This window comes from Canis aureus, chromosome 9 (assembly GCF_053574225.1).
Source record: "Canis aureus isolate CA01 chromosome 9, VMU_Caureus_v.1.0, whole genome shotgun sequence".
Taxonomy (NCBI): domain Eukaryota; kingdom Metazoa; phylum Chordata; class Mammalia; order Carnivora; family Canidae; genus Canis; species Canis aureus.
The window spans coordinates 13,710,907-13,733,656 of NC_135619.1; the positions used below are offsets into that span (position 1 = coordinate 13,710,907).

Genomic DNA, 22,750 nt, shown 5'->3' on the forward strand with positions numbered 1-22,750 from the left:
GTCTATTAATTTTTTTTAAAAAAGGACCACTGAACAAGTGATACTGGTTTTCAAGAAAGAAACAGTGTTAACAACACACTTAGAATTTCTATAAACAACTTCAAATATACATGGTTTAAAGAAATCATAAAACATTAACGGAAGTATTGCATTGCTTAAAAGTTGCAATTTTCCAGGTAAAGTTATAAAAAGTAGCAAATTATTTAGCTAATTTATTCCAGTAAAGATAGAATATATTAAAACATCTATGGCCGATAAACTTTTTTTTAAGGTAAGCTTTACATAAACCCAATGTGGAGCTCAAACTCAACTCTAAGATCAAGAGTCGCATGCTCTACAAATGAACCCCCATGGCTAATCAACTTTTAAAAATACAAAATAGCCTCCAATCCAATACAGTTTTGAAGCAAGTATGAAACTAGCAATTTTAGGTAGTTTCAATGCTGTTTAAATCTTCACTAATTCCTATAGATACATAATTAAATACTTAACATGGGCATGTGGATAGCAATTTAGATTGCAAAATTACCAGAGGACACGTTACCAGCCTTCCTATCATTTTTTGTTACACAGTCTCTTAAAATGGGCAGTGAATAATAAAAGATGTTGGTGCTCCTAGGACTGTATAAGCGAGGAATTTTCCAGTCTTTGAGACTTATCTCTGCCTCATTTACTTATCAAGGACAAAGCCCTGGGGTGCCTAGGTAGCTCAGTCCGTTAAGCTTCTGCCTTTGCCTCAGGTCATGATCCCAGGGTCCTGAGATCAAGCCCTGCACTGGCCTCCTTGATCAGTGGGAAGTCTGTTTCATCCTCTCCTTGCTTGTGCTCTCTCTCTTTCTCCCCCCCAAATAAATAAGTAAAATCTTGAAAAGAAAAAAAAAAAGGATAACCTTAAAAAGGATATACTAGGGCTCCTGGCTGGCTCAGTCAGTACAGCATATGACTCTTGATCTCTGGGTTGTAATTTGGAGCCCCTGTTGGGTGTGATGATTACTTAAAAAAGAAAATCTTTAAAAAAGGGAGGGAGATGTGCCAAAATGCCCTTTGCTCCTCTTTATTATTCTACCTAAAATCCAACACAAAGTAGACCTCAGCATCATGTTAAATATGATTCCATGTCAGGTACACTAACATATTTTAACTACCTGGACAAGTTCTCTCCTCTGGGAATCTAGTGGCTTTGGCTAAGATTACTGGATTCTTGGGGGGTGTGGCAAAATTTTGGGGGGTATGACAAGATTTTTGCCTTGAGTAACCATTGTTTTGGCAAATACAGATTCTTAGTCACTTATTAAGGGCTCTATTTTTTTAAAATATTTTATTTAAATTCAATTTGCCAAAGTACAGTATAACACCAAGTGCTTATCTCATCAAGAATTAAAGGCTTTATTTAAAAGAAATGATTCCATGCAGAGCAAGCAGGATAGACTGAATAAAGGCAAGATTCAGGCGAAATGACATGTAAGGAATACTAAAGTAACCTACAAAAAGATATAATAAAGATCTGGGTTGGGATATTCATACAAAGAGTATTTGTTCTATCTATTCATATCTGGATACCAGCTGCTAACCACAAGAATAGATGAATAAATGAGTATGAATGTAAACCAAAAAACATTTAGAAGAAAAACAAGCTTTTTATAAAACTCATAACAGATTTCCTAAAGAATCAATAGGAACAGCTAAGAAAGGCCACCTGGCTTTAACAAATGACATTAAGAAAGCAAGGTAAATGACTGGGTGATGGGCACTGAGTGGGGGCACTTGGCGGGATGAGCACTGGGTGTTATGCTATGTTGGCAAATTGAACTCCCAATTAAAAAAAAAAAAAAAGAAAGGGAAAAAAAAAAGGTCCTTCAAATATTTTCATACTTTTTCATCTATTAATACACATATGTATGAAAGGACTTAACTTGTAACTCTAGAACAAAAGGACCCCATTTCTTTTCCTGTCTTTTCCACTATTAAGACCTCTTTTTTTACTTACCATGGGCCAAATATGATTTATTACATTTATTGAAAATCCACAGCAATTTGATTATATAAAAAAATTAAAATATTAATAATTCAAGTCATTAAAAAACAATCAAATGGCATTAGGTTTATAGTCTTTAATGTGTAAGCATAATGGTTAGTTATTACTACAATATGAAACAAGGTTTTTCTTTTCTTAAGAAAAGTAAAAGACTTCTCCTAAATGTATTCAGCAATAGTAGCAACTGCATTTTCATGGTTACCTGCAAGTTATATGTGGATCCAGGTGTGTCATACAAATGAAGAGGTAGACGTTCAATGGACTCTAGTACAGCTATTAATTTCCGAATTAATGCAACTGCTGGTCGACTACAAAGAAAAAAATAATTGTTCAGAGCGTTTATACAATTTCATAACCAAGTTAATACAGAAACTGCATTAACTAACATCACAGGTTGGGTACAACTCCTACTTTCTTTAAATTACTATATACCCATAAAATATAGTAATTCATTTAAAACAGTATCCCAAATTAATGAAATGAATTTCATTTATTTTAAAACCTCAGTCACATTCAAAAGTAAATAGTAAAATAAACCTTCATCAACCCAAGACACAGCTTCAACAATTATCTACTAATGACTAATTGATTTCTATCTGTATCCCTAACCCATTTCTCTCTGTCCAATATATTTTGAATATCAGAGAGCATATCATTTCATCCAGAAATATTTTGAATATGTATCTCTACAAAAAAAGAATTCTTAAAATACAAAACTCTTATCATTATTACACCTAAAAATGAATTAACAATTTATAATTCATCAATAATAAATTTTATTACCCAATATCACCAAATAGTTAATCAGTGTTCAAATCTCCACTTCTGTATTAAATAGGTATCTAATTTTAATGTTTTTTTTTTTTTTTTAAAGATTTTTTATTTATTTATTCATGATAGTCACACAGAGAGAGACAGAGAGGCACAGACACAGGCAGAGGGAGAAGCAGGCTCCATGCAGGGAGCCTGACGTGGGATTCGATCCCGGGTCTCCAGGATCGCGCCCCGGGCCAAAGGCAGGCGCCAAACCGCTGCGCCACCCAGGGATCCCTAATTTTAATGTTTTTAAGTGTAGTTGATATACAGTGTTAAATTAGTTTTAGATATACAACAAATATCTAATTTAAGTGGTCAACAGACATGTAATTTTTCTTTTATTCCATTAGATTTAAAAATTCTTCAAAAAAGGCCTTTACGGGCCCCGGGGTGGCTCAGTTGGGTAAGTGTCTGCCTTTGGCTCAGGTCATGATTGACCTGACACCATGGGATCGAACCCAACATCAGGCTCCCTACTCAGCAGGAGAGTCTACTTCTCTTTCTCCCTCTCCCCCTGCTCATGTGTTCTCTCCCACTCAATCACACTCTCTCTCAAATAAGTATTTAAAAATAAAATGCTTTAAAAATCTTTTCCATTATTATACATTTAAAATACAAAGCTAATTTTTTACTTAATTACAGAGTTCCTATTTTGAGTGGAAGCACTGTATTAGACTCTATTTTAAAGGAAGTATAACAACTTTCAAACACTGCAAACATCAAATTAAAAGAAAATTAGTGATTTACCTTTCATCATCTTCATTTTCACTAAAAGCTGTTTTAAAAACATTTATTCTTTCTACCAGTTGACTACAATCTTGTTTCATATCTAAATCCATGCTCTAAAAAATAAAAATAAAAATAAATCCATGCTCTAAAAAAAATTAAAAAGGTACAAAAAGTATCTTAAGGCTGTTACCAAAATTTATGAAAAACACACATTACAAAGATAAATGTTAACATATTATTACAAAGTTATCAACATAATCTAAGTGAAATCATTATTCTCTTTCAATTAAAATTCTTTTTAGTACTATATAACTAGTAGATCACAGCTAATATATAGATTTTTTTTAATATAATGGGGTAGCAATTACATGGCTAAATCAGCTCCTCTCAAAGTATAGTATGCAAGATGATTTCGGATTATTTACAAATGAACATTTTTCATTTAACATTTTAATAAGTGGAAATTATACAAGTGGTAAGATTAATGAAGGGAATATACAATGTAAAGAAGTTAAAGAGAATTTTAAAAGTGTATTACTACATATACTAATTAAGACCAAAAATTAAACTGGGAAGTAGAACTAAGAAAACTTGCACTTTTTATTCTTTTGTTAGAATTTGTTGTAAGTATGTTTCATTAAAATAAAGAGATTTTTAACACAATAAAGAGATATTAAAGGTAGATTAAGTTGAAGAGAAATATAAGGTTATTAGCAAATACTTGTCAAATAGCTACAGTAACTTCCAAAACAGTTATGGCTCATAAATCAAGTTTAGGCAAGTAATTTAAGCACTTAAGAAGGTCTACAAATTAACTTCATTTTATGAAGAAATCAGAGCAGTGACTAATGTTAAAACTTAGACTAAAGTAAGTATTTTGTCAAACAAAATCCAGAATAAATTATAATTGGGAAACTCAAAAATATAAACACACTCAATTATTGTATTCAACTGGCTCAAACTAATGATACCACATAAAGGATAGAAAAATTATAAATATTAACATTTATTAACTTGATTTTTAAATATTTCTTGATAAAACAAAGTAAATACTGCTTTGCCAAAAGTGTAGTACAAACAACTGTCAAAACTACTTACATAATCTGTTCTGTACTACTTCAGAAACTTACATTGTTTAAGACAGTAAGAAGTGCTTGCACCAATCCACTACTGCACATTTCATATGGTGAAATTGTGTTTTCATCCTTCAAAAGTACAATTAGATTTTCTAAGGCTGTCTTCATTAAATCTCTCCATGTGTTCTCACTCTCAATACACTAAAAGAAAAGAAAAATTTTAATGAAGACAAAAATAACAAAAAAATAAACAGGTCTTAATATACTTAATTTATCACATCAATTACCAAGATAATAAGTTGGATATTAAATAAGAATAAGAGATTCAAATTATTAATGTAAATTCTATCTTTACTAGGGTCAGAAAAAAATTTTTTTTAGAGAAGGAAGAGGTAGGGAGAGTCAGAAAGGGAAAGAGAGATTCTTAAGCAGGCTCAATGCTGAGCGCAGAGCCCAACACAGGGTTCAATCTCACAGCCCTGAGATCATAAGCTGAGCCAAAATCAAGTTGGGATGTATAACCGACTGAGTCACCCAGGCACCCTGTGCACAAAACATTTTGTAAGGAAAAATTCTAAGTATTTTAGGCTTTACGGGCTAATATGGCCTCTGTCTCACTTACTCAACTCTGTCCTATAACCATGCCACCAAATGCCACCAAAGCAGTTACAGACAATATGGAAAAGAGTGAGCATGGCTATGAGCAATAAAACTACTTTTAGACACAGTCATTACATTTTCATGTAATTTTCATGTATCAGAAAATACTACTCTTACCTATGATTTGTTTTCAATCATTTAAAAACCATTCTTACCTCATAAAGCCATATAAAAATAGGTGGCAGGCCTAATTTAGCCCATAGGTGATAATTTGCTGACCCCTCATCAATACCCAAAATATAAAGGATAAAGGGGGGAAAAACTAAACTGAGATCAATGTGTCATAAAATCTAGAGGCTGAATAACATACTTGTCTATTTGTATGAAGTTCCCAAGATGACTCTAACTGAGTTGCTATGTTTCTGAGTGTTACCACTACTCCACGAGGCATGCTTTCAACAGCTTTAAAGTGGTCGTCATATAAATCTCGAGCCATAGTTCGTACCTGCAAAATTAAAATTGCAAATATGAATTTCCACAATTAATACTTTTAACAAATCTTTTACCTACATAGACATGTGCAACTTTTAAAATTAAGATTTTTGGGCAGCCTCGGTGGCCCAGTGGTTTAGTGCCACCTTTAGCCTAGGGCGTGATCCTGGAGACTCAGGATCGAGTCCCACGTCAGGCTCCCTGCATGGAGCCTGCTTTTCCCTCTGGCTCTGTCTCTGCCTCTCTCTCTCTCTCTCTCTCTGTGTCTCTCATGATTAAATAAATAAAATCTTTAAAAAAAAAAAAAAGATTAAGATTTTTGTGCCATTAGCAACTTCCAAAAAAAATGTTACTACTTCTACTCATATACGTCAAAAGGTTCTAATGGCTGGAAAAGTACTCTAGCACATTTAAGCAATATCAAATAAAAGAACTCATAATCTTAATTTTTGGTATATTTAACATTTTTTTTATTTTTTAATTTTTATTTATTTATGATAGTCACACAGAGAGAGAGAGAGAGGCAGAGACACAGGCAGAGGGAGAAGCAGGCTCCATGCACCGGGAGCCCAACGTGGGATTCGATCCCGGGTCTCCAGGATCACGCCCCGGGCCAAAGGCAGGCGCCAAACCGCTGCGCCACCCAGGGATCCCAATTTTTGGTATATTTAAACCTTGTATTCATATGCCAAAGAGGAGCTTAATTCATTTAAATCCACTTTAACAACATGTAAAAATTAACTTCTTTTTTTTTAATAAAAGTAACCTAATTACAGTAAACGAATTAGAAAATATAAATAAGAAAAAAAATTAAGCAACCTGTAATTCAATCAACTACAGTTGAACCTTTTTAACTTAAAAACCTAACTGGCTTTTATTTAATGATCCCTGAATTAGGCAGCTTTCCATCTAGTGAACAGAAAGGAACTCACCTAGATTTGAATCTTTTTAACATTCTGGGGTGTACTTTAAGTTTTATTCTTTTTTCTATGTATATCATTCACACAAAGTATATAGGACACTATATATATTTACATATTTAATCATAAGGAAGAATGACTACAGTTAGTTTGGGCACTAGTCACCTCTCATTTAAATTAATGTTATTTCAGCTTTTATGCCTCTTGAACCATGGAGGAACAGCAGCCATGGCTCTGCGCTATCCCACCACCGTGGCCTTCAACAAGGAACACAAGGTGACTATGAACATGAGTGAACCAAGGAATAGCCATTGCCATGGGCACCTCACCAAGCACACCAAGTTTGTGCAGGACATGATCTGAGAGATATGCAGCTTTGCCTCATTACCAGCAGCATGCCATGGAGCTACCCAAGGTCTCAAAGGACAAATGTACCCCCAAGTTTATCAAGGAAAGAGTGGGGACACCCATGTGTGCCAAGAGGAAGACAGCAGAGCTGAACAATGTCCTCGCAGCCATGAGGAAAGTAGCAACCAAGAAGGACTGAACCCCTCCCACTCTGTACATAAGAAAGCCTTTTTGGAACTTGAAAAAAAATGAAAATAAAGATAAAATTTAAATTAATGTATCCCAGGCTTGGTCTGACAAAATTTAGTACATACAGCCTTTAAAATTATTTGCTTAAATAATCTAAATTTAGGACTTATATAATTTCATTTAAATCACAAACTAACCTAGCATAACTCTAATAGAAAAAAAAGAATTCACTCCTGAAATGACTTTATAGTACTTTTTCATTCCATTTTGGTATGCTTTTCAGAATCAAGAGGAAAGTAAGCTCTGAATATTAGACAACATTTAAGAAACTATGCATTTATGAAATAGTATTAATAAATTAAAGTGAAGGTTAAAATTAATAAAATTATTTTTACCTAAAATCAGTATATTTTGATATGTACTACTTTCATCCCCAAAGAAAAGCCACATTGTCAATGAGTTATTACTGACTTTAAGAAACGGAATCAATAATCACGTATTTTTTTAAGAATATATTTTTTAAGAATAGGACTGAGACTATATTCTCTATGATTTACTTCTTCTGTATTGTGAAGTTTCAGTTCCCTTTGAATTTGGTTGGTTAATACAATCTATCAGGAATTACAAGAAATTTCTGAAATCGCTCAGTGGGAGGTTTATAAAAAATTACAGCTGCTCATTATTTGAGAATTCTATATTTGTGAATTCAACTACTCACTAGTATTTATTTGAAATCCCCAAATCAATACTTGCAGTGCTTTCATAGTCACTTGTGGACATTCACAGTGCAACAGAAACTTAGGAGCTGCCTCATGTGCATGTTCTCATGTAAGGTCAAACAAGGTGAATGCTACCTTCAAACAAATGTCATATTTGTGTTAGCTCTCTATAAACAAATGTCCTCTCCACACTCTATTTTGCGTTATGCATTTTTTAACATTTTTTGTGGTTTTGTTGATGCTTGCATTGTTTAAAATGGCCAACAAAATTAGTACTGAAGTGCTGTCCAGTATTCCTAAGCACGAGAAGAAGGACATGTGTGTTAGGAAAGCTTCATTCAGGCATGATAGTGCTACTGGCCAAAGTTCAGTGTTAACAAATCAATAATACACATTAAACATGATGTCTTTAAACAGAAAGATACAGAAGATTATGAATGGATCAGTTACAAAAATGTGACCAGAGCCTCAAATGAACCTAACCCTGTATTTCCTCTAAGAGCAATGGGTGGTTCAGTATTCACGGAAGCTTTACATAATACAACTACTGTGAATAATGAAAATGGACTGTATTTAGTTCAAATTCCTTTTAACATCTAATGGCTATCTTCAACTGAGATAATTCTTCCTCAAATGCCCGTAAGATACCATGAATTAGAAAGCACTTTTGACCTCACATTCTTTTTAAAAACAAAGAAGCAATCATGAAATAATAAATATAACTACAGAGGTAGTTTATTTATTTAGATATATCTATAAAAATAGTTCATTTATTTATTTAAATATTTTTTCCCCAAGGTCTAGCAACTGGAAATATTTTGAAGATGGCACAACACATTAACAAATAGAAATGAAAACATAAACACGTTATATATAACTGCCCCAAATAAAGTCTACTACTACTATTTCTAAGGCTAAAGCCATAAAAAACACAGTAACCCCCCAAACCCAAACACCTAAAAGCACTCTTCATATACTGCACGAAAAAACTATTCTATGTAATTGTATAGGTAAAATAAAAATTTCTGCCATCAGAAAATACTGAATCTAATTATAATTGAGATTTTCTTTTTAAAAAATGAAAAATAAAAAAATAGATATAATAAAGATGGAAATAACACCAGCTTATATTTTTAAGTAATTTCTACATCCAACATGCAGCTCAAACTTAAAATCCCAAGATCAAGAGTCACATACTCTATGTACTGACCCAGTCAGGTATCCCTTGGCCTTATTTTGAAAAAAACAACCCATACTTAACAGATAGAATTTAAAAATTATTATTGTGATTTTCAAGGTGGAGTTAGTACTCCTATATCTTTTTGAAACAGTTATTTCATCTAAGATGACCATTAAATTAAACATCAAAATATCTGAATATAGAACCAGGCATTCAAGTTGCTTTATCATAAAGTATTTTAGATCAGGATTGTGAAATATAATGATGTATTTTCAATCCCACTTAAAGCAGGAGTTCAAAGTTTTTGTGACGTTAACAAGTCAAATCATTTACATTTTACTGTCTTACAAATTTTAATGTTTTACTGTTGGTGTTTAGCATGTATATAAAATTATAGGTAAATATATATGTATTGTGGAAAATAAAATGATGAGCACAGAAAAATAAAATGTTAGATTAGGGTAACTTGTGTTATCTGGCTCAATTTTTTAAATGCTTGCAATATACCAATGAAACCTTACCAAGTCAGTATAAAAGACAAAAAAAGAAAAAGCAAATTCCACAAATATACCTTTTGCTTTGTCTTTTCTAATTTAGATTTCAGTTTTCTGCCTCTTTTACCAGTCCAACCAGTCACAAATTCTGAACCTTAAAAAAAAAAAAAAAGGATATTTCAAAGAATTTATTTTATTGCAATTTAAGATACTCATTTATTTTTTTCTCATTTATTCTTATCTGATAAACTTATATATTCTATATAACTTACCCAGAGAAGTTTCTGCAGTAAATGAATGTTTGGTTCCTCTATTAGATTCAAATACAAAACCAGGTAAATCTTCTTTCAATATTGTTGCTTGCTGACCATCTGAGTTATGAATAGCAATTTCTCCTTCTTTCAAACAAGTTAGTGACCAATTCCCTACAGTGAGTTTAGTGGGTCCTGGTGCTGAGAGTATAGGTTGACTTGAAGTAGATGGCTTTACTTGGCCTCGAGCTCTTTGTAACTTCTCTAAGAATTCACTTCTGCTTTCTATAAAGACAAAATGATTATTTTAAAACCTTATTATTTTCAAATATTCCTTTTTTTTATAAAAAGAAAACTACATATTGGAATATCTATTTTATATAAAAAAACTTAATTAGCAGAGTTTTGTTCTTTAGTGTATGCTCACTGGTGTGATATATTTAGGTTCAGGTATAAAAGTAATCCTACAGCCATAATTTTTTTTAAAGTATAAGCCTTTTGGAAAAGACAACTTGAGACAGCTTTACACACATACAATTCATCATTACATCATAAGAGGTAGCTTTAAGTAAAAGATAAGAGAGATTAAAAGTAGATAATAGTGCTATTCCTTATCTCATGCAACAAAAGGGTATCTCTTAAATGCTTCCATGATACAACAGCTTTTCTCTGTTGGTATTCAACAAACTGGACATATGATTACCAAAAATGTGCTATTCTATGATGCAAAAATAATTAGCAGAAGAACAAACCACCAAAATTATACAAACTTGTAAAACATTTTAATAGGAACAGAATATTACCTGAACTATCCGATCCACCTTCAGGACTACCACTTGAATACATGGTGGCTAGTTTCCCATCCAAGATAAATCTGAACCATCCATTACTGCCATTAGATAATTCCAAGGCTGCTGCATCACTCCATATATATAAGCAGTCCCTTCCCCTAATGATTGACCAGTCTCTCCAATGATATGGTTTACCCTGCTGCAGCTCTTTAGCATCCTCCTGTGGTTCATCCTCCTAAATGTATAAAATTATTCAATGAAACAAGGGAAGTAATATTTCAAATATTCACAGGTTTTTAAAAATATGTCCATGTATCAAATTTAGAATTAAAACATGCTGGATATAATATTCAGTTCCTATAGTTTAATATGTATTTTGATTCAACTCGTTACCTACAGATAAATCTTACAAGTCCTAAAAATGTTAAGAAAGTCACATAAATAATGACCTAAGCTATAACATTTCCAGGTATATTGGTAGAGAAGACCAACAGATTAGGTCTACACATAACTAGCTAAATACCAAGGACTCTGGTAAACTCAGCACATCTCTGGGCCTAATTACTTGTAAAGAAAAAAAAAAAAAAAAGGATATTTTCACTGGATCAATTTTATTCAATCCTAGAGGTCCAACACACTCACCAAAGATGCTTCTTAGGAATAAAATGTAACACCCTACCCTTAGCCAAGTGAATCAAATATACTGGATCATTTCTATAACCATAAAAAGCTTTTATAGCATGTTTAAAAGAAAAAACAATTTGTAAATATTGTTTTCCTAGCCTGACATCTTGAAAATTTTTGTGTTGATATTTAAGTATTGAAAATATTCATCATAAACATATATGAACGTGGTATGTGTGCACATGCATGTGTGTATGGTAAAGCACTTTTTTGTTTTCAAGATTTTATTTATTTTAGACAGAGAGAGAGTGAGCATGAGCAGGGGTAGGGGGTAGAGGGAAAGCGGACTCCTTGCTGAGCAGGAAGCCCGATGCAGGGTTCAATCCCAAGACCCTGAGATCATGACCCAAGCCCAACACAGATGCTTATTGCCTGAGCCACCCAGATATCCCTGGGTATAGCACTTTTAAACATCATAAAAATTTGTTATACTTAAAAAAATGTAAAACATTTTTTTAACACACACAAAAAAACAAGTAATTAGCTTAAACACTAAAATAAGATTGTAAAATACAGATTCCAAATTTTTCTATATCTAAGTAATTGTGCTCTAGGCCATGATGGGTTAACAAGTACCAAGACTTGTTTATCCACTGTAAACAACAAAAAGCTAGACAAAATATATGAAAAAGTGTCTTCAAACACTGGACAATATGCAACAAAGGACCATGATCCCCCAGAAAATAAAAACAAGTAAGGTAAGCCCCCTAGGTCCAGACACAAATTTCTGGCTAAGGTCTTAAGAAGAGGGAACACAAAAAAGAATCCAGCAGTATGATTTCAGGAAATAGAGGTCTGTGTTTTAAGAGGCAAAAGCATGGGATGCCTTGGTGGTTCAGCAGTTGAGTGCATGTGCCTTTGGCTCTGGGCATGATCCTGGAGTACCGGGATCAAGTCCTGCATCAGGTTCCCTGAGAAAGCCTTCTTCTGCCTCTGCCTGTGTTTCTGCCTCTTTCTTTCTGTGTCTCTCATGAATAAATAAACAAAATCTTAAAAAAGAAGAAGAAGAAGAAGAGGCAAAAGCAAACATATGGAGGATGAGTTCAAGACTAGGTAGCCAAGCCAAAAAGGCCTCTAGAAATCTGCAAAGTGGTCACCATGAGTGTACAACAAGTACTAGACCACTAATTTCCAGGATGATACTCCATAAGGTTGGGCAAAGAACAAATGGAAAATTATAAGCTGAAAAATTCCCAGAGATCATACAAGGTAGTCAGACAATTGTATTCCAAATGCTGAAAAATTTCCAAATTTGATAAAAACTGTAATCCCAAAGATCAAAGAAAATTAAACAATCCCGAGCAGGGCTGGACATTCAAATGTGCACACATATACAAGCACACCAAAGACAACAAAGCATAGGAAAGTCAAATTGCTTAAAATCATAAGAACAGCCAGAGGAAGAAAAAGATGTTGTTAGAATAGATGTATGTTATGTACCAAAGAATTAAGATGAGAAATAAAGTGAATTTCTCAATGGAGAATATGCACATCAGGTGACAATGGACCATCTCTCAAAGTGCTAGAAATGATTAGCCAAAAGTCCTTGTAGGCACTGAAAATATCCATCAAAAATGAAGGCCAAATAAAATATTTTCAGACAAAATCTCAATTTTCTGGGTTGTCTGCTCATTTTCTACGATTTTTATTATTTAGAGACAGCACAAGTAGAGGGAGGGGCAAAAGGAGAGACAGAAAGAGAGACTGAATACCTCAAGCACACTCCACACTGAGCATGGAGCCCAACATGGGGCTTTATCATGACCTGAGCTGAAACCAAGAGTCAGACACTCAACCAATGAGCCACACAAACACCTAGTCTTTTCCCTTTCCAAGCAATGTATCTTAAAGAACAGAAGATTAATTTTGATAAACTATAATTTACTAATGTTTTTTGGTCCTTGTATAGTATAACCTTTTTATTATTTATAAGTAATCTCTATACCCAATGCGGTGGGTAAACTCACAACCCCGAAATCAAGAATCAGATGTTCTTCTAACTGAGCAGCCAGGCACCCCATAGTATAACTTTTTAGGGTTCTATTTGAGAAATCTTTGTCAAGATCAAGATCAGTGAGATTTTCCTTTTCCACTAGAAGTTTTATAATGTTAACCCATACATTTCAGTCTATTATTCATTTCCTGTTAATTTTTTATGTGGTACCTAATGTATAATCAAAATTTCTTTTTTGTGTATGTATCTACTTCTTCAAGCATGAGTTTTTGAAAAGATCATCCTTTCCTCATTGAACTGCCTTAGCACTCTGGTTGAAAATCAACTGACCATGTATCCATCCATGAACCATTAGCCTGTCTTTATACCATTACACCACACTTTTTTGATCACTTTGTTGACAGCGATGGCTGTCCTTCAACTTCTTTTTGATGTTGCTTTAGCTATTCTAGGTCCCTAGAATTTTCATATGAATGTTAGAATTTTCTTGTTAATTTCTACAAAAAGAATTGCTGGGGATCTGTAGAACTGTAACATATTTCTTTTTTTTTTTTAAAGATTTTACTTAAATTCAGTATAGTTAACATACAGTGTAATAGGAGTTTCAAGTGTACAATACAGTGATTCAATACTCCCATACAACACCTACTGATCATCACAAGTACACTCTTTAATCCTCATCACCTATTTCACCCATCCCCTTACCCATCTCCCTTCTGATAAGCATCTGTTTTCTATAGTTAAGAGTCTGATTCTTGGTTTGTCTTTTCCCCTTCTTTGCTTGTTTTGTTTCTTAAATTCCACATATGAGTGAAATCATGATATTTTGAAACTATTTCTTGAATAGAAGAATTCTAGGGGGATGAACTCAAATAACACCTTTTATTTTGTTTTGTAGTTAAATCCCTTAGATCTCTCAAGTAATTTAGGAATTATCTAAGGGCGCCTGGGTGACATAACTGGTTAAAGCTTACAGCACCCAGTTTCTGCTCAGGTCGTGAACTGAAGGTCATGAGATCCAGCCTCGACCTGGGCTCCACGCACAGCACAGAGTTCGCTTCAGATTCTCTCTCCCTCTGCCCCTCCCAACTTGTGCAAGCTCTCTCTCAAATAAATAAATCCTTAAAAAATTTTAAAAGTAATCTCTCCCTCTCCTCCCACTCTTGCTCACCCTCTCAGGATTCTATGATTAACCTCTCATACTCTACCATAACCTCAAAAATATTACCATTCTGTCACTAATATATAGAAAGCAATCACTAATTTAGGACTAAATCAGTGCTGGAATCAGTAGGGACAGATTAGGTATACTTAGAATTTGTAATCTAAGGCAAGAATTATCAATGGATACAGAAACTCATGGATATATATTTAATGAGTAACAGCATATTGACAAGCACCCCCACAAATTACTTATTACAAAAGAAAAAAGAGTAACTCTATGATAAAGAAACCAAGCACAGATAAACATAACGAAGTGATCCAAGTTAACATCATTGGTAAGAAAGCAGATACGATGTGTGTCTAAGAGAAGACACATTATGCATTGAGATAATATAACATCTCCTCTGTAGTCATCTTGCTAAAAACTCACAACCTGAATCTAATCACATGGAAACACAAATGCAAAGAAGGGTCGCTGCCCAAATTAACTGGTCTGTCCTCTTCACAAATGCCAAGGCTATGAAAGCAAAAGGCTAAGTTCTCATAAACATGATAACTAAATGTCATAATACATGCTCCTGGATTGGATTCTGGACCAGGGGGAAAAAAATACTACTGAGGAAACAGTAAATTTGGTCTTTGAGTTAGACATCGGTTTTTTGATGAAGTTTAGGTTTTTATTTTTTTTTTAAGATTTTATTTATTTATTCATGAGACACACAGAGAGAGAGAGAGAGAGAGAGAGAGAGAGAGGCAGAGGGAGAAACAGGCTCTACGCAGGGAGCCCGACATGGGACTCGATCCCAGGTCCCCAGGATCAGGCCCTGGGCTGAAGGCGGCGCTAAACCGCTAAGCCACCCGGGCTGCCCGAAGTTTACTGTTTTTAAAAGGGGCACTATGTATCCATCTTTCCTCAAATAATATTTCATTGTTTGTTTTTTACAGTAAGCTCCAGGCCCAGTAGTAGAGTGCAACGTGGAGCTTGAACTCATGACCCCAAGATCAAGACATGAGTTGAAATCAAGAGTCAGACATTTAAAGTGTCTAAGCCACCCAGGTGCCCCTTAAAGATTTCATTTTTAAGTAATCTTTACATCCAACACGGGGCTCAAACTTACAACCCCAAGATCAAGAGTTGCAAACAGAGCCAGCCAGGTGCCCCTCAAATAGTATTTCTTAAATGTGTGTACGTTTACACAAACACACACAGTATCTGTCTAAATAAAGCAAATAGGGCAAAATGTCAATAATTAGTGAATTTATAAAGAATACTCTGATACTCTATTTGTAATTTTTCTGTAAGTTTTAAATTTTATCAATATATTTTTTTAAAATAACCAAATTTCTGGGGGCATCTGGGTGGCTCAGTCGGTTAAGCATCCAACTCTTGGTTTTGGCTTGGGTCATGATCTTGAAGTTGTGGGATTAACCCCCACACTGGGCTCCACGCTCAGCACAAAGAGTCTGCTTGAGATTTTCTCTCTCCCTTCCTTCCCCACTCCTCCCTGCTCACACTCTTTTTTTCTCTAAAATAAATAAATAAGGGGATCCCTGGGTGGCTCAGCGGTTTAGCGCCTTCCTTGGCCCAAGCAAGGCGTGATCCTGGAGTCCTGGGATCAAGTCCCATGTCGGGCTCCCTGCATGGAGCCTGCTTCTCCCTCTGCCTGTGTCTTTGCCTCTCTCTCTCTCTCTCTCATGAGTAAATAAAACCTTTAAAAAATAAAAATAAATAAATAAATAAATAAATAAATAAATAAATAAATAAATAAAATCTTAAAAAAAAATTGAGTAACCAAGTTTTTAAAGCTTATAATACTACTTCATATTGCCATTATTTTGTCAAAAGCCATCACAGGTTAGAACTAGATTTCCTCAAAAGAAATCCTATTCCTGATAACACTGCAATCAACATCACTCACTTTTTCTGGTTTTGATTCCTCTTCATTCTCATCATCAGAGGAAGGACCTGCCAAAGTTGATACTTTGCTGATTACACCAAGTCTTGCTAGCTGATCCAAAAAAATATCACCACCTTTATCTACCAAATCTCTTATGATCTGCAAAGCCAGCAAGTGGCCATCATCATCATCCTGGGAGAAAAGAAAAAGGAAATTAAGGAAAAATAATAAAAATAAGTTTAGTTGCCTGAAATAGACAAATGCAATAATTTCACAGACAAAAGGATTTACTGATATTAGGACAAAAGTGAAATTATTTTACTGACCACTGTCTAAAGGGAATTAAAGCTACAGGAGTTTCAAAAAAAGACAAAAATCTGACCTCTTGATCAAGGACCGTTGCAGTGATTTCCACTAGTACAGTAGGCAAATTGTGACCAACATCAGAATCACAAACTTCTTTTAAAAGTGCTTCAGAGCAAAAATGAATCATTTTCCTAATCAGAGCAAGACTTGCCTTCCTTAAAAAATAAAAAATAAATAAAAAAAGAATTTTAGGAAGCCAGGATAAGAACCTAAAATAAAACAAAATGCAACTATACATTAAACATAACAAAAACATCCACTGGTAAATTTTATATACTCTTGCTGAAAAGTACACTTAATAAAAGTATACAAAAAAATAAAACAATACCAGCACTAGTTTATGTTCATTTTTTAAGCAATTTCATTTATTTTCTATTGTTAAAATAGTGAACTAATTAACTATTAACTATTTAACTTTAAATAGTTAATAAACATGTGATAGGATTAGAAAATCAGTAAGGAATAATGCAATTACTAAGAAAATAAATTATATAAATAACTATCTTAAAATTTCCTATAACCCAAAACACAAAGCTGTAAGTTAAAACATCTGGTAGTTTATACAGATCAAATTTCAAACACTTCTGTCTTTTGTCAAATTTAAGCCCACAGTCCTTATAACTATGTCATCATATAAACGAAAATAAGACATTACAGTAACTCCCATTCCCCTAAATATTTCCACTGTTAAAAATCTGGAATGTCTCCTTTTCCTTTTTATATTGCTTTGCTCAGAACATAGATACTCAATAAAGTCATTCAAACTACCCTCAGTTTTATAACAAGGAATCTGTTCTTTTAAAATAAACACATATCCACACACATTTAAATTGTAATAGACTAAAAGGAGAGTGGTCTATTACGTTAGACAACAGTTCATTTAACACAAATAATTCTGAGTATGTAACAATGTCTTAGGCACGGAGCTATAGGTATCATTAACTTTGAGATAACTTCCACAAGGATGGAGAGGCAAAATTGCTAATTAAGTCCAAGAAAGGCCTGTGACACATGTATTTTTTCAGCATGTGGTCCCTACTCGATGTATATCATAACACTCTCTAGCTGAAATTCGTAACACTATACATTCAAGGAAAAAAGTATTATAAATTCAAGTACATTATAGAAAATGGTAGGCAAATGGAGGGCAAACTGCTCTAACAGGATTAGTTCCTTCCAATTTTTGCTAATGACTATTTATATTTGATTGTCAAATCAGTATTTACATTTAGTAGTTTTATATTGCGATTTATTTCAATTAAAAGAGCATAAAAAGGGTGCCAGAGTGGCTCAGTAGGTTAAGCATCTGCCTTCAGCTCAAGTCATGATGCCAGGATCCTGGCTGGGATCGAGCCCCACATCAGACTCCCCGCTCTCCCTCTCCCTCTGCTGCTCACCCTGCTCTCTCGCTCTCTCTCTGAAATAAATAAAATCTTAAAAGCAAACAAACAAAAAAACCACAACATACAAATGTTTACATGTTGGGATGCCCAGGTGGATCAACGGTCGAGCGTCTGCCTTCGGCTCAGGGCATGAACCTGGGGTCCCGGAATTGAGTCCAACATCGGGCTCCCTGCAAGGAGCCTGCTTCTCCCTCTGCCTATGTCTCTGCCTCTCTCTGTGTGTCTCTCATGAATAAATAAAAAAATCTTTAAAAAAAAAAGTTTGTATGTTATCTCTGTTACTATTATTCTAAGCCATTATGAGCCAGGAATCCTATGTATTTTAAAAACATTACACTTCCTTTAATCCATGCAACAAATCCCTATGAGGCCGGTTCTATTGGCTCAGTTTTAAAGATAAAGAAAGTGAGACAAAGAAAGTTAAGTACGTCTACTAGAGTAGACTACTAAGGGTTAATAAATTACAGAGCCTAACTCAAACTTACCTCTTAACTAGTACACTATGCATAATACCTTACAGAACATAAAGTTTTCCTTTTTTTCTTTAAGGCTTTATTTATTCATGAGAGACACAGAGAAAAAGGTAAAGACACAGGCAGAGGGAGGAGCAGGAACCCTGCAGGGAACCTGATGTGAGACTTGATCCCAGGACCCAGGGAACACAACCTGAGCCAAAGGCAGACACTCAACCACTGAGCCACCCAGGTGTCCCGCAAACTGATTTTTAAAAAGCCTATTAAGGGATCCCTGGGTGGTGCAGCGGTTTAGCGCCTGCCTTTGGCCCGGGGCGTGATCCTGGAGACCCGGGATCGAATCCCACGTCGGGCTCCCAGTGCATGGAGCCTGCTTCTCCCTCTGCCTATGTCTCTGCCTCTCTCTCTCACTGTGTGCCTATCATAAATAAATAAAATAAAATAATTTAAAATAAATAAATAAATAAATAAATAAATAAATAAATAGCCTATTAAGGGGAATCCCTGGGTGGCTCAGCAGTTTGGCGCCTGCCTTTGGTCCAGGGCACGATCCTGGAGTCCCGGGATCGAGTCCCGCATCGGGCTCCCAGCGTGGAGCCTGCTTCTCCCTCTGCCTGTGTCTCTGCCTCTCTCTCTATCATGAATGAATAAATAAAATCTTTGAAAAAATAAATAAATAAAAAATAAAAAGCCTATTAAGCAACAACATGGATGACCTTGAGGGTATTATGCTAAGTAAAAAATGCCAGAGAAGGACAACTATTACATGGTATCACACATATAGAATCTGAAACAAAAGTCAACGCACAGAAACAGAGTAGGAAAGTGGTTGCCACCTGCTGAGGGTAAGGGAATTCTAACATAAGTTCTGAGGATCTGGGATCCCTGGGTGGCGCAGCGGTTTAGCGCCCGCCTTTGGCCCAGGGCGCGATCCTGGAGACCCAGGATTGAATCCCACGTCGGGCTCCTGGTGCATGGAGCCTGCTTCTCCCTCTGCCTGTGTCTCTGCCTCTCTCTGTCTCTCTCTCTCTCTGTGACTATCATAAATAAATAAAAATTAAAAAAAAAAGTTCTGAGGATCTAATGTTATAACTATAACTTGTAGCACTGTATTGTGTAACTAAAATGTAGAAGAGAGCAGAACTTAAATGTTCTCACACATACACAAAAAAAGATAAACATGTGATAGATGTATTAATAACTAGATAGGAATAATTCTTTCACATGGTATAAATCACCATGACATACACTTAAAATATCCTATGATTTTAGGTAAATTATACCTCAGTAATTATACGTAACATTTTTCCAAGTTAGTTTCTTGAACACTGTGCTCTTTGGCTCATTTATTTAAACTGGCTCTTGTATTTTGTTTTACCAAAAATTTGTGCTGTTTTAAAAAATAGTACTCTTTTGTATTAAAAAAAATAGTATCCTTTGGTCACACTTGCTAACAAAAAAATACCAATTTGTTGGTCTATTTATTTGGATTATGAGTTTATATTATTGGCACCTTTTTGGCTGTGGGTAGTATTGTTTCTGTGAAGTAGTTTGTCATAGTTTTACATAGACTAAATTAAATGACAACTGAGATAAATTTAATGACAGTACTAAAACAAACAAGCTTTGAAAGACATTCTTATCAAATTCTGATAAACATTCAAAAACATTTTTTTGTTTTCCTAAAGCTTATTTATTTTAAATTCACCTAGAATTTGTTTAGATATACAGTTAAAGGATTAAGGTGATACTTTTAAAATCAAACCACAAATCATACATTCTAATACCATTTAATAATCCTCCATCTTTCAAATGACCTATGAAATGTCCACTGTAACACATTCAATTCCTATATATATTATTGGCTCTATTTGGGGGGGCGAGACTATTGCACTGACTTATAAACTCTCATGCTGGTTATCATAAAGATTTAATTACTTAAGCTTACACTAGATCTTCAGATTTTCCTTTAATAATCTCATCTTTGGGACAGCCTGGGTGGCTCAGTGGTTAAGCGCCTGCCCCTGGCTCAGGGCGTGATCCGCGGTCTTAGGATCGAGTCCCACATTGGGCTCCCTGCTTGAAGCCTGCTCCTCCCTCTGCCTGTGTCTCTGCCTTTCACTCTCTGTCTTTCATGAACAAATAAATAAAATCTTAAGAAATAAAATAAAATGCCTATAACAGTATGTAAGTTTGTTCATAGCATATCATTCATTAAAAATAAAAGATAATTGCTATTCTGTTTGAAAGCCTTTTATTAATCTATCATCTGCTCTGAGCAGACACTGTGCATTATAAAATACTGACAGATAATGGCTAAAGTTCATACATACAGACCCGCCTTTAATTGTCTGACCAGAATATATATGTGGACTCTTCTAAACAAACTTTAAAATGAAATGGTAAAAAAATAAAATAAAAAAATCAGGTCGCAACCTATGCCTTCTTGTTTTTAATTTTTAAAAATATTGTTAAATAATTTTTTTAAAGATTTTATTTATCACAAGAGACAGAGAGAGAGAGAGGCAGAAACATAGACAGAGGGAGACACAGGCTCCATGCAGAAAGCCTGATGTGGGACTCAATCCCCGGGACGCCTGAGCCAAAAGTAGACACTCAACTGCTGAGCCACTCAGGCATCCCTATTGCTAAATAATTTTTAATGAACTTTTTTCAAATACCTCTAAAATATTAGGCACTAAGACAACACTTCATACATATCTAATTTTTATTCTCAAACCTACAGAGAATTTAATGTAATTATTTTCACCTTAGAGATAAACCAATTAAAGAAGTTAAGTACCTTTCTCATGGCCATATATTTAGAAGTGGTAATCTTGGCATTTGGACCCACTCTACATGGATTCCAGAGTCTGACATCTTAACTAGGTTTATGCTCTCTTACCCGCCACAATTAAATGTGTCTATCACCTGGAGAATTTAGGATTGCATATACTCAAACTAAAATTGTATTTAGACAATCATTGAAATATTTATTTCATAAGTACAATATGTTTATTATAGAAACTTTAGAAAACACAACGAAAAGAAGAGAAAAAAAAACCCACCTGTAATTCCAATCCTCAATCCTGAAACTTTAAGAGTGAAAGAAAATAACCATCTAGGGGAACTCGGGTGGCTCAGTCAGTTACTTACACATCTGAATCTTGATTTCAGTTCAGGTCATGAGCTCAGAGTCAAGGGATAGAGGAGTCCCACATCAGGCTCTGAGCTCAGCAGGGAGTCTGCTGGAGATTCTCTCTTTTTCTGTTCCCCTCTGCCCTTCTGCCTCTCCCCTCCATCCCCCAGCCCCCTGTGCTCATGCTCACTCACTCTCTAAATAAATCTAGAAAGAAAGAAAGAAAGAAAGAAAGAAAGAAAGAAGAAAGAAAGAAAGAAAGAAAGAAAGAAAGAAAGAAAGAAAGACAAAGAAAGAGAGAGAGAGAGAGAGAGAGAAAGAAAGAAAGAAAGAAAGAAAGAAAGAAAGAAAGAAAGAAAGAAAGAAAGAAAGAAAAAGAAGGAAGGAAGGAAGGAAGGAAGGAAGGAAGGAAGGAAGGAAGGAAGGAAGGAAGGAAGGAAAGAAATAAATAAATCATCTAATAAGGGACCTCTGTTATATAGTGGCATACTTCATAATTTTCTGATGACCTTATCACGAAGGTCTCCAAATATATCAGGATTCTTTTATTGGTATTACAGCTAGTCCTCTAAAATTTTCAGGCCAAACTGTCTTGTTCAAAATTGAACTTGCTCATTCTTCACAATGATTCTAAGTTTTATTAAAAAAAAAAAAAAAGTGGCCCCAACTAACACCAATACCTCTGCAGCTATTTGGGGAATAAAAACCAAGTATTTCAATGTTCACAGTGAATATTTTACTGACACTTTTCTCCTACTTAAAGCAGACTGCCTGCACTCTAATGTCAATTCCTAGGCCCTTGAATCCTACAAAACTACATGTTCTAAAGACTTCTTTAACTTAGTATGCCCAAAATCAAATTTCAATCACCCCATCAAAAATTTAGCACTCATTCTTCATTCCTTCCTTTCCCTCACCTCTCACATTTAACAGGTCGTCAACCCCTATACAACCCATCTCTCAACCTTCTGAATTTGTTCCCACCAGTCTAGCTCCCCAGCAACTGTTTGAAGTCCATACTGCAATGAA

The 22,750-nt window shown here is 34.7% G+C and overlaps 1 protein-coding gene and 1 pseudogene across 10 annotated transcripts in view; one reads left to right on the top strand and one right to left on the bottom strand.

Moving 5' to 3' along the window:
* Positions 1-22,750, bottom strand: part of HECTD1 (HECT domain E3 ubiquitin protein ligase 1) — a 94,124-nt gene that overhangs the window by 35,172 nt on the left and 36,202 nt on the right. For all 10 annotated transcript variants that reach the window (XM_077908910.1, XM_077908905.1, XM_077908909.1 and 7 more), the window contains exons 11-19: positions 16,723-16,861; positions 16,362-16,532; positions 10,653-10,875; positions 9,871-10,134; positions 9,676-9,752; positions 5,627-5,761; positions 4,711-4,857; positions 3,599-3,693; positions 2,238-2,343 (exon numbers count right to left, since the gene is read on the bottom strand). In XM_077908910.1, the coding sequence (XP_077765036.1) occupies positions 2,238-2,343; positions 3,599-3,693; positions 4,711-4,857; positions 5,627-5,761; positions 9,676-9,752; positions 9,871-10,134; positions 10,653-10,875; positions 16,362-16,532; positions 16,723-16,861 (1,357 nt within the window). The remainder of the gene's footprint in view (positions 1-2,237; positions 2,344-3,598; positions 3,694-4,710; positions 4,858-5,626; positions 5,762-9,675; positions 9,753-9,870; positions 10,135-10,652; positions 10,876-16,361; positions 16,533-16,722; positions 16,862-22,750) is intronic.
* On the top strand, positions 6,863-9,495 carry LOC144320409 (large ribosomal subunit protein eL36 pseudogene; annotated as a pseudogene).